Source organism: Phyllobates terribilis, unplaced genomic scaffold (genome assembly GCF_046119375.1).
Source record: "Phyllobates terribilis strain yellow unplaced genomic scaffold, ASM4611937v1 Scaffold_9__5_contigs__length_417890890, whole genome shotgun sequence".
NCBI lineage: Eukaryota > Metazoa > Chordata > Amphibia > Anura > Dendrobatidae > Phyllobates > Phyllobates terribilis.
This window is the reverse complement of record NW_027362769.1, coordinates 229,773,102-229,788,082: the sequence shown is the minus strand read 5'-3', so window position 1 is coordinate 229,788,082 and position 14,981 is coordinate 229,773,102. Positions and strand designations below refer to the sequence as shown.

The 14,981-nt window shown below is 44.4% G+C and overlaps 1 protein-coding gene across 1 annotated transcript in view; it reads right to left on the bottom strand.

Moving 5' to 3' along the window:
- The window catches only part of LOC141162056 (uncharacterized), a 539,567-nt gene that overhangs the window by 510,738 nt on the left and 13,848 nt on the right, over positions 1-14,981 (bottom strand). Inside the window, exon 2 of the mRNA XM_073647724.1 lies at positions 8,236-8,289. Within this exon, the coding sequence (XP_073503825.1) occupies positions 8,236-8,289 (54 nt within the window). The remainder of the gene's footprint in view (positions 1-8,235; positions 8,290-14,981) is intronic.

The following is a 14,981-nucleotide window of genomic DNA, read 5'->3' as shown; positions in this document are numbered from 1 at the left end:
ATTTTAACTGTGTGCTTAGGGTTATTGTCTTGTTGGAAGGTGAACCTTCGGCCAAGTCTGAGGTCCAGAGAACTCTGGAAGAGGTTTTCATCCAGGATATCTCTGTACTTGGCCGCATTCATGTTTCCTGCAATTGCAACCAGTCGTCCTATCCCTGCAGCTGAAAAACACCCCCAGAGCATGATGCTGCCACCACCATGTTTTACTGTTGGGATTGTATTGGGCAGGTAAGGAGCAGTGCCTGGTTTTCTCCACCCATACCGCTTAGAATTATCACCAAAAAGTTCTATCTTTGTCTCATCAGACAAGAGAATCTTACTTCTCATAGTCTGGGAGTCCTTCATGAGTTTTTGAGCAAACACTATGCGGGCTTTCATGTGTCTTGCACTGAGGAGAGGCTTTCATCAGGCCACCCTGCCATAAAGGCCCAACTGGTGGAGGGCTGCAGTGATTGACTTTGTGGAACTTTCTCCCATCTCCCTACTGCATCTCTGGAGCTCAGCCACAGTGATCTTTCCGTACCCACTATACGTATATGCACACACATATACTCACACACAGATATATACATATATATATATATATATATATATATATATATATATACGTACTAATCTATGATATCAGGTGTTCAGATGAGCTGTGTAGGTGGTTGGCCACATAGCTCAGAAATCAGCTGGAGAGGGCTGCAAAACCGACTGTGAGGGATGGGGATACAGCAGAGAGGACTGATATCAGCTTCCTGCTGCCCTGTTGTCCCGTGCAGTGAGCCTCCTCCCCCACCTCTTCTCTGTGAGGAGCTGCTGCTGGAAGGAATGGAGGGAGCAGAAGACACACTGTAAGTCCTGCTCTTCCTCTGCTATTGTCCCCAGTGTGCTGTGTGGCCCGGGCCCCCTGACTACAGGTGAACACTCATCATTGGGACTCGCCATGCAGGAGGACACATAGCCAGCAGCCAGTGAGTGGTCTCATCAGTCTGGTGGGGAAAGCGTTCATTGGCCAGCGTCTCTCTCCTTGAATGACATGCCCCCTTTTTGAAATCCTGCACTCTGCGCACCGCGCTCTCCCCACCTCTGGGTCAGAATGATTACGGAATGATTGCTGCTTGACATAGGGCCCCTCTCCCGCCCGTAATCTTGACTGAGTGGCCCCATAGCGGCTGCGTGGTTTGCCCCTATGGGCAGTATGCTCCTACCTGCAAGGGCCCACCTCCACCTCCGGGCCCCGGCTGCACTGACGGTATGTCCGCCCCTGCGTAGACACACATACATACACACATATGTAAAGTGTGTATTCTATATAGTATTATATTAAATATTTATTTTTGGAGCGCTTTTGAATCTTCAAAAACCGATGCTCCGTTTCTGATGATGGGTCTTTAACCCCTTAAGCCCCGCGGGTGGTTTGCACGTTAATGACCGGGCCAATTTTTACAATTCTGACCACTGTCACTTTATGAGGTAATTACTCTCGAACGCTTCAACGGATCCCCCTGATTCTGAGATTGTTTTTTCGTGACATATTGTACTTCATGATTGTGGAAAAATTTCTTCGATATCACTTGCGTTTATTTGTGAAAAAAACGGAAATTTGGCGAAAATTTTGAAAATTTTGCAATTTTCAAAATTTGAATTTTTAAGCCCTGAAATCAGAGCGATATGTCACACAAAAGAGTTAATAAATAACATTTCCCACATGTCTACTTTACATCAGCACAATTTTGGAACCAAAATTTTTTTTTGTTAGGGAGCTATAAGGGTTAAAAGTTGACCAGCGATTTCTCATTTTTCCAACAAAATTTACAAAACCATTTTTTTAGGGACCACATCACATTTGAAGTCACTTTGAGAGGTCTTTATGACAGAAAATACCCAAAAGTGACACCATTCTAAAAACTGCACCCCTCAAGGTGCTCAAAACCACATTCAAGAACTTTATTAACCCTTCAGGTGCTTCACAGGAATTTTTTGAATGTGGAAGAAAAAAATGAACATTTAACTTTTTTCACAAAAATGTTAATTTAGACCCAATTTTTTTTATTTTCACAGGGGTAACAAGAAAAAATGGACCCCAAAATTTGTTGTGCAATTTCCCCTGGGCACGCAGATACCCAATATTTGGGGAAAAAATACTGTTTGGGCGCACGGCAGGGCTCGGAAGGGAAGGAGCGCTATTTGACTTTTTGATTGTAAAATTTGCTTGAATAATTAGCGGACGCCATGTTGTGTTTGGAGAGCCCATGTGTGCCCAAACTTTGGAGCTCCCCCACAAGTGACCCCATTTTGGAAACTAGACCCCCCAAGGCACCTTTCTAGATGCATAGTGAGCACTTGGAACCCCCAGGTGCTTCACAAATTGATTCGTAACAATGAAAAAGTGAAAAAAAAAACACTTTTTCATTTTTATGAATCAATTTGTGAAGCACCTGAGTGTTCCAAGTGCTCACAATGCATCTAGATAGGTGCCTTGGGGGGTCTAGTTTCCAAAATGGGGTCACTTGTGGGGGAGCTCCAATGTTTGGGCACACAGCGGCTCTCCAAACGCAACATGGTGTCGCTAACAATTTGAGCCGATTTTCCGTTAAATTTGTTAGAGGACACCATGTTGCATTTAGAGAGTCCCTGTGTGCCCAAACATTGGAGCTCCCCCACAAGTGACCCCATTTTGGAAACTAGACCCCCCAAGGCACCTATCTAGATGCATAGTGAGCACTTGGAACCCCCAGGTGCTTCACAAATTGATTCGTAACAATGAAAAAGTGAAAAAAAAAACACTTTTTCATTTGTATGAATCAATTTGTGAAGCACCTGAGGGTTCCAAGTGCTCACTATGCATCTAGATAGGTGCCTTGGGTGGTCTAGTTTCCAAAATGGGGTCACTTGTGGGGGAGCTCCAATATTTGGGCACACAGCGGCTCTCTAAATGCAACATGGTGTCCGCTAACAAATTTAACGCAAAATTGGCTCAAATTGTTAGCGACACCATGTTGCGTTTGGAGAGCTGCTGTGTGCCCAAACATTGGAGCTCCCCCACAAGTGACCCCATTTTGGAAACTAGACCCCCCAAGGCACCTATCTAGATGCATAGTGAGCACTTGGAACCCCCAGGTGCTTCACAAATTGATTCGTAATAATGAAAAAGTGAAAAAAAAAACACTTTTTCATTTTTACGAATCAATTTGTGAAGCACCTAGGGGTTCCAAGTGCTCACTATGCATCTAGATAGGTGCCTTGGGGGGTCTAGTTTCCAAAATGGGGTCACTTGTGGGGGAGCTCCAATGTTTGGGCACACAGGGACTCTCTAAATGCAACATGGTATCCGCTAACAAATTGAATGGAAAATCGGCTCAAATTGTTAGCGGACGCCACATTGCGTTTGGAGAGCCCCTCTGTGCCCAAACTTTGGAGCTCCCCCACAAGTGACCCCATTTTGGAAACTAGACCCCCCAAGGCACCTTGCTAGATGCATAGTGAGCACTTGGAACCCCCAGGTGCTTCACAAATTGATTCGTAATAATGAAAAAGTGAAAAAAAAAACACTTTTTCATTTTTACGAATTAATTTGTGAAGCACCTAGGGGTTCCAAGTGCTCACTATGCATCTAGATAGGTGCCTTGGGGGGTCTAGTTTCCAAAATGGGGTCACTTGTGGGGGAGCTCCAATGTTTGGGCACAAAGGGACTCTCTAAATGCAACATGGTATCCGCTAACAAATTGAATGGAAAATCGGCTCAAATTGTTAGCGGACGCCACATTGCGTTTGGAGAGCCCCTCTGTGCCCAAACTTTGGAGCTCCCCCACAAGTGACCCCATTTTGGAAACTAGACCCCCCAAGGCACCTTTCTAGATGCATAGTGAGCACTTGGAACCCCCAGGTGCTTCACAAATTGATTCGTAATAATGAAAAAGTGAAAAAAAAAACACTTTTTCATTTTTACGAATTAATTTGTGAAGCACCTAGGGGTTCCAAGTGCTCACTATGCATCTAGATAGGTGCCTTGGGGGGTCTAGTTTCCAAAATGGGGTCACTTGTGGAGGAGCTCCAATGTTTGGGCACACAGGGACTCTCCAAATGCAACATGATATCCGCTAACAATTTGAGCCGACAATTTGTTAGCGGATATCATGTTGCATTTGGAGAGTCCCTGTGTGCCCAAACATTGGAGCTCCCCCACAAGTGACCCCATTTTGGAAACTAGACCCCCCAAGGCACCTATCTAGATTCATAGTGAGCACTTGGAACCCCAGGTGCTTCACAAATTGATTCATAAAAATGAAAAAGTGTTTTTTTTTTCACTTTTTCATTTTTACGAATCAATTTGTGAAGCACCTGGGGGTTCCAAGTGCTCACTATGCATCTAGAAAGGTGCCTTGGGGGGTCTAGTTTCCAAAATGGGGTCACTTGTGGGGGAGCTCCAAAGTTTGGGCACAGAGGGGCTCTCCAAACGCAATGTGGTGTCCGCTAACAATTTGAGCCGATTTTCCATTTAATTTGTTAGCGGATACCATGTTGCATTTAGAGAGTCCCTGTGTGCCCAAACATTGGAGCTCCCCCACAAGTGACCCCATTTTGGAAACTAGACCCCCCAAGGCACCTATCTAGATTCATAGTGAGCACTTGGAACCCCAGGTGCTTCACAAATTGATTCATAAAAATGAAAAAGTGTTTTTTTTTTCACTTTTTCATTTTTACGAATCAATTTGTGAAGCACCTGGGGGTTCCAAGTGCTCACTATGCATCTAGAAAGGTGCCTTGGGGGGTCTAGTTTCCAAAATGGGGTCACTTGTGGGGGAGCTCCAAAGTTTGGGCACAGAGGGGCTCTCCAAACGCAATGTGGTGTCCGCTAACAATTTGAGCCGATTTTCCATTCAATTTGTTAGCGGATACCATGTTGCATTTAGAGAGTCCCTGTGTGCCCAAACATTGGAGCTCCCCCACAAGTGACCCCATTTTGGAAACTAGACCCCCCAAGGCACCTATCTAGATTCATAGTGAGCACTTGGAACCCCAGGTGCTTCACAAATTGATTCATAAAAATGAAAAAGTGTTTTATTTTCACTTTTTCATTTTTACGAATCAATTTGTGAAGCACCTGGGGGTTCTAAGTGCTCACTATGCATCTAGATAGGTGCCTTGGGGGGTCTAGTTTCCAAAATGGGGTCACTTGTGGGGGAGCTCCAATGTTTGGACACACAGGGGCTCTCCAAACGCAACATGGCGTCCGCTAACAATTTGAGCCGATTTTCCATTCAATTTGTTAGCGGACACCATGTCGCGTTTGGAGAGCCCGTGATGTGCCTAAACAGTGGAGCTCCCCCACAAGTGTCCCCATTTTGGAAACTATACCCCTCAAAGATTTTATTAAGGTGTATAGTGAACATTTTGAACCCAGAGGTACGGCACATTATTTGTTTACATTAGGTCATCATATTGAATAAGTTTTCATTATTCTTGAGCGCAAGTGCTCGCTACTTGAGTTTGCATCGGGTACTCAGGTATGCACCATGTACAGCGTGTGCTCGAGTGACATGCTCGAGTCCCTGCTCCGCATGTTTCACGGTTATTAGACACCCAAAAAAAAACATGCGGGGATCGCTCGTGCATGGCAGGCAATCCCCGTAAAGTTTTTTGGCCGCGAAGCATATGGGGCAGAGACTCGAGCATGTCACTCAAATACCCACGATACTAAATGCATACCAGAGCACCCGATGCAAACTCAAGTAGCGAGCACTTGCTCTCAACACTAGTCGCCATATCGTCATCTTTTTTTCTTACTTTTGAAAAAAATCCCAACCCCAGCCCTAACCCTAGCACAACCCTAGCCCCAGCACAACCCTAGCCCCAGCACAACCCTAGCCCCAGCACAACCCTAGCCCCAGCACAACCCTAGCCCCAAACCCAGCCCTAACCCTAGCCCAATCCTAACTCAAGAGTTTATTTTTGACGCCGTTCCTTGTGCGGTATAAGTGATTAGACGACTTTATTCTTCGGGTCGGTGTGATTACAGCAATGCCAGAATCATATGGGGTTTTTATGACTGACAGCTGTCACACACTAAAAGACGCATTTTTTGTAAAATCTAGTTTTTGCATCGCCATATTTTGAGAGCTATAATTTTTCCAAATTTTGGCAGACAGTCATGTGACGGCTCGTTTTTTGCGGGATGACTTGACGTTGTTATTGGTGCCATTTTCAGGCACGTGACATTTTTTGATCGCTTTCTATTCCGATTTTTGGGAGGCAGAATAAACAAAAACCAACAATTCAGGAATTGTTTTTTTTTTTTTTTTTTTATTCTGTTCCGCGTGTGGTAAAATTGATGAGGCAGCTTTACTCTTCGGGTCAGTACGTTTACAGCGGTACCACATTTGTATAATTTTTCTATGTTTTGGCGCTTATACACAATAAAAGCTATTTTATAGAAAAAAATATTTTTTAGTATCGCTTTATTCTGAGAGCTATAACTTTTTTATTTTTCGGCTGATGGAGCTATATGGCAGCTTGTTTTTTGCGGGACGAGATGATGTTTTCAGCGGTATCATTTTTATTTATATGCGTCTTTTTGATCGCGTGTTATTCCACTTTTTGTTTGGCGGTATGGTGATAAAGCATTGTTTTTTGCTTGGTTTTTTTTTTTTTTTTTTTACCGTGTTCACTGAAGGGGTTAACTAGTGGGACAGTTTTATAGGTCAGGTTGTTCCGGACGCGGCGATACCAAATATGTGTACTTTTATTGTTTTTTTTTTATTTTTTTTATAATAATATTTATTGATGGGTACATTATATTTTTATTTTTGGTGTATTATTTTTTTTATTTTTTTATAATATTTTTGCACATTTTTTTTTTTTTTTTTTTTCCACTTTCACACAGTTTATACACTTTATTACTTTGTCCCACTCTGGGACTTTCACTTTTTTTTTTCTGATCGCCTGCATGGCACAGGAATGGAGCACCATCCCTATGCCATGAAGGCTGTCAGAAGTGCACAGTGTGAAGATTGCTTGGAGATGCACTGCGCATGTCCAAGCAATCTTCCTGCTCTCTGGTGACCCGGATGTTGTCATGACGACATCGGGTCGTCATGGCAACACCCGGGAAGCCTTTGCAGACTGCGCTGGAAGCCGGAAGAGGAGGTGAGTATCGGCGATCACCTCCCCTTGCCCCCGCAATGCCGCGATCGACTTCGATCGACTTCGATCGCAGCATCGCGGGGGTTAATGTGCTGGGAGCGGTGCGTGACCGCTCCCTGCACATAGTACCGGGTGTCAGCTGTGACAATCAGCTGACACCCGGCGGCGATCGCGCCCGCACAGCCTGTGTGCGCGCGCGATCGCCATGACGTACTAATACGGGTCTGGCTCTTAAGTCCCAGGGCACAGACGCGTATTAGTACGTCAGATGTTATTAAGGGGTTAAATTGTATGGAAAAAATAAAAATTGTGGTTACTATGGCCAAGATGGCTAGTTTCTGGCAGTTTTGATAAATGAGGCTCACTGGGGCCTATATAAAAATTACAGAAGAGTAAATCTTTTGAAATTTGAATTCACCAGCTTTGTCAAAGTTTTCCAAACATCTAAAGTACTGAAAAACTTCCAATTGTCCTGAAAAGACGTGTAAAACACTAAGTTTCCTAGGACTGTATCCAGCCCTGGTAAAACTCTTTAACCCATGAACAGTCTTAGAAATCTCAAAGTGACCTCAACTTATATGGCTATGGGTAAACTGACAGTAACTGTTCTTCATTGCTGAGCTGTCACACGCTATCTGTATAGTTCCATCAGTGTTTTATCACTTTCGCTCTCTATTTCTTTGGCTACGTTGTGAACCATGACATCCTCTTACTAACCAGATTCACTACAAAACGGTTGCTGCATTCCCTGCTTGTGCTTTTATATGGGGTATGACAGTTTCTCCTGATTGGCTATGCTATACCATGTGATGTAATAGCTGCAATGCATTATGGAGAAACCCCTTGGTTGCACTTCAGCTCATGTGAGCCTTCTCTGGCTGATGCAGGCTAATGTTTCATATTAATTTGCTTAACTGGGCACAGATTCCCTTGCAGAAGAGTTGGGTGTCCCAGTTTAGTTTTAAGGATAACAAAATCATTATGATAATAATAAAAAAAAATGTTTCAAATATGTGAAAATAAGATACAGTATTAAATTATTAGACAAAACACAATAATATATTATTATTACCATTCATATTACTACTGCATATTGTATATTTACCTGGACATTCTGACATACAAGGTCCATTATGTTCTACAATCTCCGATGCTCCAACTGTATAAAGAAAAAAATATGTATAGTCAGATAAAATATCAATTTCAGTCAAATATAAAAAATATATTGATTTTCTGACAGCATAAACAGTGCATACAAACAAAATGACATCACATCACATGGTGCCCATACTACTAAGAATATTGTGGTAGGGAATTTCCTGTTGGAAAAGAAAACATGAATTGAGTCCAAGGGGAGTATGCAGCAATTCACACTGGCATGTTGAAGCATTCACAGAAGACAGACTACAGCAAATTGCTGATGGCATGCACACATGATGGCAACCTCAAGGAAATTAGCAATTTTAACTTGATCCAAATTATAGTTGTAGTTTGTTGAAACCATTTTTGATGCGTTTTTAAAGGGAATCTGACATCAGGTTTTTGCCACCTAATCTAAGAGCAGTTGAATGTAGAGACAGGGACCCTTATTCAAGCAATGTGTCCCTTACTGGGCTGCTTGCTGTAGTTTTGATAAAATCACTGTTTTATCAGCAGGAGATTATTATTAGAGGACTAGTAAACCTGCTGCCATGTAGTCCTCCATATTCATGATCTCTGTATAACTCCGCCCCCACCACTGATTGGCAGCTTTCTGCTTATGCAGAGTGTACACAGAAACCTGCCAATCAGTGATGTGGGTGGGGTTATACAGAGCTCAGCACCCAGAGAACTAAGATCTCCAGAAGATAAATCAGATTTTATCAAAACTGTGGCAAGCAGCCCAGCAAGTGATACATCACCAGAATCAGGGCCCTTATACCATGCTGCTCTGAGAAAGGGTACCAAAAAGCTGGTGATAGATTCTCTTTAAGAACAACTGAGAAGATTTAGTACAAATGTGTGTAAAAAGTTGAATGGTCTTTCAGGGTCCAACACTATTCACCCCTTGTATGCTTCTAGGACTAGATCATAAAATATTGTGACCCATAGACTAGAACAGTTACAGTATGTATACCAGCAAATATGTCTACAACGTGACGTAGCACCGAGCAGGAGTGTCCGATGTCATGGCCCTAATATCTCAGGTCAGGGGTGGATTAAGAGTAGCAAGGGCCCCAGGCAGTTTAGAAGGCGTGCCCCCCCCCCCCCCCCCCCACACACACACCTGATGTATCACATGTCACATGATCCCCTGTGATAGATCATATGATAGTTCACGTGAAAATAATTTGGCACAATATTAATATATTAATTATAATAATTTTTTTTAGGCTGTGTGCTAAAAAATTTCCGCTGCGGATTATCATTGCGGAAAAATCCATAGCACTACCAATTATTTTGCGGAAGCGCTGCGTTTTCGCCGCCATTGACTTGCATTGGAACACATGGAATCCGCATCACTGAATCTGTACATGCGGAATCCAAGCGTTTCAATGTGCGGATGGTACCCGGGTGTGGAGGAGAGAAGACTCTCCTCCAGACCAGGGTACCATTGTACCTGTAAAAAAAAAGAACAAAATAAAAAATAAATATTATACTTACCTTCTGATGGCCCCCGGTGTCTTTATCCGATGCGTCCTGGCTTGCCGGCAGCTCGCGGTAGACTAAAGGACCTGTGGTGACGTCATTTAGTCATGTGATGGGTCACGCGACCACTGACATCGGCAGGCCATCAGAAGGTAATTATATATTTATTTTTTAATTTTTACCATTCTTTTACAGTCACACTATATAAATCCATGCCGGTTGCATGGATTTATAAAGTGTGACCAAGTTGTCAAGTACTTTTCCAAGTGATGCTAAAATCACGCTTGTCAACCCGCATGCGGAAATGCATGTGAAGAATGCTTCACATCCGCATGTCCCTGGCAGGAAAAACGCATGTACAATCCGCATGTACAATCCGCATGTACAATCCGCATTTACAATCCTCATGTACAATCCACATGCGTTTTTTCTGCCAGGGAGATGCAGAAACACTCAGGAAAAAATCCAGAGCATTTCTGCATTGTGGGCACATAGCCTTACATTAATTGTATGGCTTAATATTGAGCACACGTAGCCATCTATACACAGCAGGAGGCCAGACATAGCCATCTGTACACAGCAGGAGGCTGCACGGTGCCATCTATACACAGCAGGGGGCAGCACCGAGCCATCTATACACAGCAGGAGGCCGCACGGAGCCATCTATACACAGCGGGAGGCCGCACGGATCCAGCTATATACAGCGGGAGGCCGCACGGCGTCATCTATACACAGCAGGAGGCCGCACGTAGCCATCTATACACAGCAGGAGGCCGCACGTAGCCATGTATACACAGCAGGAGGCCGCACGTAGCCATCTATACACAGCAGGAGGCCACACGTAGCCATCTATACACAGCAGGGGGCTTCATGGTGCTATCTATACACAGCAGGAGGCCGAACGTAGCCATCTATACACAGGAGGAGGCCGCACGGAGCCATCTATACACAGCAGGAGGCCGCACAGAGCCATATATACACAGCAGGAGGCCGCACATAGCCATCTATACACAGCAGGAGGCCGCACGTAGCCATCTATACACAGCAGGAGGCTGCATGGAGCCATCTATACACAGCAGGAGGAAGCACGGAGCCATCTATACACAGCAGGAGGCCGCACGGAGCCGTCTATACACAGCAGGAGGCTGCACCGAGCCATCTATGTACAGCGGGAGGCCGCACGGAGCCATCTATACACAGCAGGAGGCCGCACGTAGCCATCTATACACAGCAGGAGGCCGCACTAAGCCATCTATATACAGCGGGAGGCCGCACGGCACCATCTATACACAGCGGGAGGCCGTACGGCACCATCTATACACAGCGGGAGGCCGCACGTAGCCATGTATACACAGCGGGAGTCCGCACGCAGTCATGCACACACACACAAACATATACAGACATATACATACAAGCATAGACACATTTGAAACACAAAAATACATATAAACAGACATCACACGATGATATCTGCACACACACACACACACACTCATTCACACACACACACACACTCACCATCCCCCGGCTCCCGTCTTCCAGCTCCTCTCCGGTGGTAAGTAGCAGTGCAGGGCGCGCACTGCGTGACGTCACACTAGCAGACACGGCCGCGCACAGGGCCATGTCTCCTTGCTGTGACACGGCCGGGCCAGCACACAAGGAAGTTAACAGGTGCAGTGCTGGCCCGGCCGAAGAAGCAGCCGTGCACCGCTGCTGGGGAAGCGATCCGGGGGCCCCCCGCCTCTGACTGCCGGTATGTGCCGCAGCCCCGCACATATTATAATGAGGGCAATCTGGCCATGGACCTCCCAGAGCCCCGGGCCCCCTGGAGCCCCGGGCGGTAGCCCAGATTGCCCTCATTATAATCCGCCTATGTCTCAGGTGCAGGCAAAATACATGTTATGATCTATTCGATGCTACTATAGGGAACTGTAGAAGAAGCCAATTAGAAATATTTTTTTTCCTCAGACCTGTTTAAAAAGTATTATTTGTTGTTGATTATCAGTAGGCAACCATGTATTGGTGGATATTAGATTGTCTGGTGGCAAATTTAAAAAATATCTGTGTGTCATTACAAATTACTAGCAGGCTTGGACTGTGAATCCCTTGGTGTGCCCTTGTGCAGAAGTGTGCCTATGTGAGAAGTAGTTGTCGCAATACACTTCATTGTACAGACAAGAGTAACATATCATTTATTTAACAAACTTGTTAATTAGGGCAGATAATATTTCATGTAGTTGAACAGTGGTCTCTTGCTAGTGGGCCCTTGGAAACCCAGTCCGACACTGATTACTAAGATTGCTTGACTTGAGTGCTGACCCTTGTGTTACTGGGATGTTCCTCATCTGCATTGTGTCCGTACCGTCCATTGTTCTATAACAACAGGTGGGTTCTAGCATTATCCACATCCTGACCTCCGGGTCTGTCTGGCCACTCTTTGTGCAATTCTGGCTTGTTCTGGTCTGGACAGTTTTATGTGGCATTGTTTTTTTTTCTTTTAGCACTGCTACCATTTTAATGGTAATAATTTTTCTGCATTTGGTAAATTTTTCAGAAAATGTAATAAAAAAAATGGTCCCTGAGTCATCAGCACTATAGTCAAGCAAATTGTTTTCAAGTTTTGCTGATTTGGAAACAGTTTGCAGGCTATTACATTAAGCCCGTAAACCAATTTGCTCGGTTTGAGATAATTGACATATATAAGCACCACACCTTCTTTATTCTTGATTTAAGCAAAATTTAAAAAAAAAATTAAAAGCAGATTCACGTCAAAGTAATGGGGATCACAAACATAATATCAGCTAAGTTCCTGAGTCCTAAGGAGTAATAGGAGTGAGAGAAGAACAAGTCCCATATTAGCAAAAATGTTATGGCTTATACATAGCTCTCCAAAGCGAGCCAAAAAATGCTGGCAGGAACCAAAGTGGCACGGCATGCAGGAGAGCACTTGTACTTTTTAGTTCCAGGAATCACGGGAGGTCCCAGATTGCCCACACCCATGGTTCAAAACTTCAGATGTGTCTCCAAGACATTTTACTTTATACAGTGTAGTGCTACATATCTATTGATTCAACTGAGCATGAAAAGCACTGAGAGCTATATAATATACATGCTGTTAAAATTTAGTCACTGAACTGGGATTTCATCTGTGTGCGTGTGATGTGCTTATTTTTGCACACACGTCATACAGCGGCCTCTTTGTGCAATCACTGTACATAGGCTAAGACCTCAATAAATGCAGAGTCCATAGCAAATCCAGTGTGCAAGCACAGCACATTCATACTGCTGTCATCCCAGCGATCAGAAGGTAATAGTATGGAGATAGGCGGTTTTTCCTGTGCTGCTGGTGATATCCCAAGAACGGACTCGAGAGATGACATTAAATAAAAGCGGTTTTTATTATGTGGTTTAATCTATGAGTTTCGAAGTTATCCAACGTCTTCCTCAGGATACAACCACATTCATGAATGTGTATGTGTCCTGAGGAAGACATTGGATAAATTCGAAACGCGTCAATTTTAAACCACAGAATAAAAAATGATTTTAATCAATTCCATCTCTCGAGTCCCTTCATGGGATATCACCAGCAGCACAGGAAAAACTGCCTATCTCTATACTATTACCTTCTGCTCCGTGACCCGTGGTCTACAGCAGCTGGTACAAGCTTTGAAATTGTTGCAATTGCAACAATATAATGTGAGCCAGCACCCCCTTTTAATTCTTTATTAGTGATGAGCGAGTATGTCTCATTAACCCTTTTGGAGAGCATGCTCGGGTGCTCGCCGAAAGGGTTAATGAGACATACTCACTCATCACTATTCCTTATATTACAGGTAAAACCTTATTTTGCGCTATTTGCTCCCCAGTTCCCATTGCGATCGCAGAGATCAGGCACTCAATATCTGCAGCATGTAAATGAAATGGTAAAATGATAGAGTTGTTAATCCTAACTACAGTATAATCACAAAGCAAGCCATAGAGAAAGGAAACAAATGAAACCAAGTTGCAAAAATTATTATTTTTTTTAGCTACAAACACATGCATTTAAGTAAAAAAAAGGTCCCTAGAGATGGACAACCCCTTTAAGGTTACGAGACCTCTTTGGATGCACAGCATGCATCATCCAACCCTCGGTGTGATGAACCTGTAGCCGCCATCTTGGTAATGATAAATCATATCCAGGGATGGCCACACTTCAGCAGCCCCCACCCTTGGGACCTTCTGTTAAAACGTCAACTAGATAGTTTCCCCCCATCCAGGCTCCTGTAAGATAAGAAGCCTACTTAACACTTGAATGCTAGGAGCTTCAAAGACTTCGAGAGGAAACACAGCCAGCAGGGGGGGGTGCTTCGTCTATCTGTACCTGACCATTTGTCCCATAGGACTAGTTTCTTTGTCTGTCACAAGCATGGAGGCATAAGATATAGAAACATGAATAGTACACGCATGTTGCGTGGGATGGGCCAATAAAAAAATATCACGGCGTCCCGGAGCCATTGCGCACACAAGCCTCCGCGGTAGACGTTTGTACGTGCTCTGGAAGCCAAGATATAGCGCGGAGCCATTCCTGAGGACCGTATGGTATCATAATTGATATCAAAAGGTCGGTTACGGCGGCCCGAATCCATGGGAACCCCTGGGGGTATCATGAGACCATCCCAGAAGAAGTTATTGGGTTCCATAGAATTTGGGCTTCTGATCGAAGTTAGACCTGAGGGTGGAGACTGAGCCAGCTGACCTCACCAGCAGTGGGCGGGACGGGGCAGGTAAGATAGCAGGACAGACAAGAGACAAGTCAGTCTTGACCCAAGAGTGGTGTGCTGAACATCTGAGCACCAGCTGAGGCCACCAAGGGGAGGAGCAGTTTGACCATGCGGTGGTAGGCCTCAGCCTGTAACAAAGAACCGTGCCTGCGATCGCAGAATCCTCTCCCTGCGTCACAAGAAAATCAAGAAACCGGTAACTGATATGCTGTGGTGATTCTGTGTGTTGTATTCCATTGTTGTATAGTTTAGCCTGACCTTATACCTGTGTATATTTAGTTGTATATCGTGTATCTAGTGTATTATTATAATCAATTACCTCAAGTAATTGTGGGCCTGCCTTTTATTCTGCATAACGAACGCACGTCCGTGTGAGCTCGGCTCAAGCCAAAAACGCTACCCAGGGTTGGTTCCTGACCCGATATAGGCCCATTCACGGACTGGGCGTATATCTAAAATA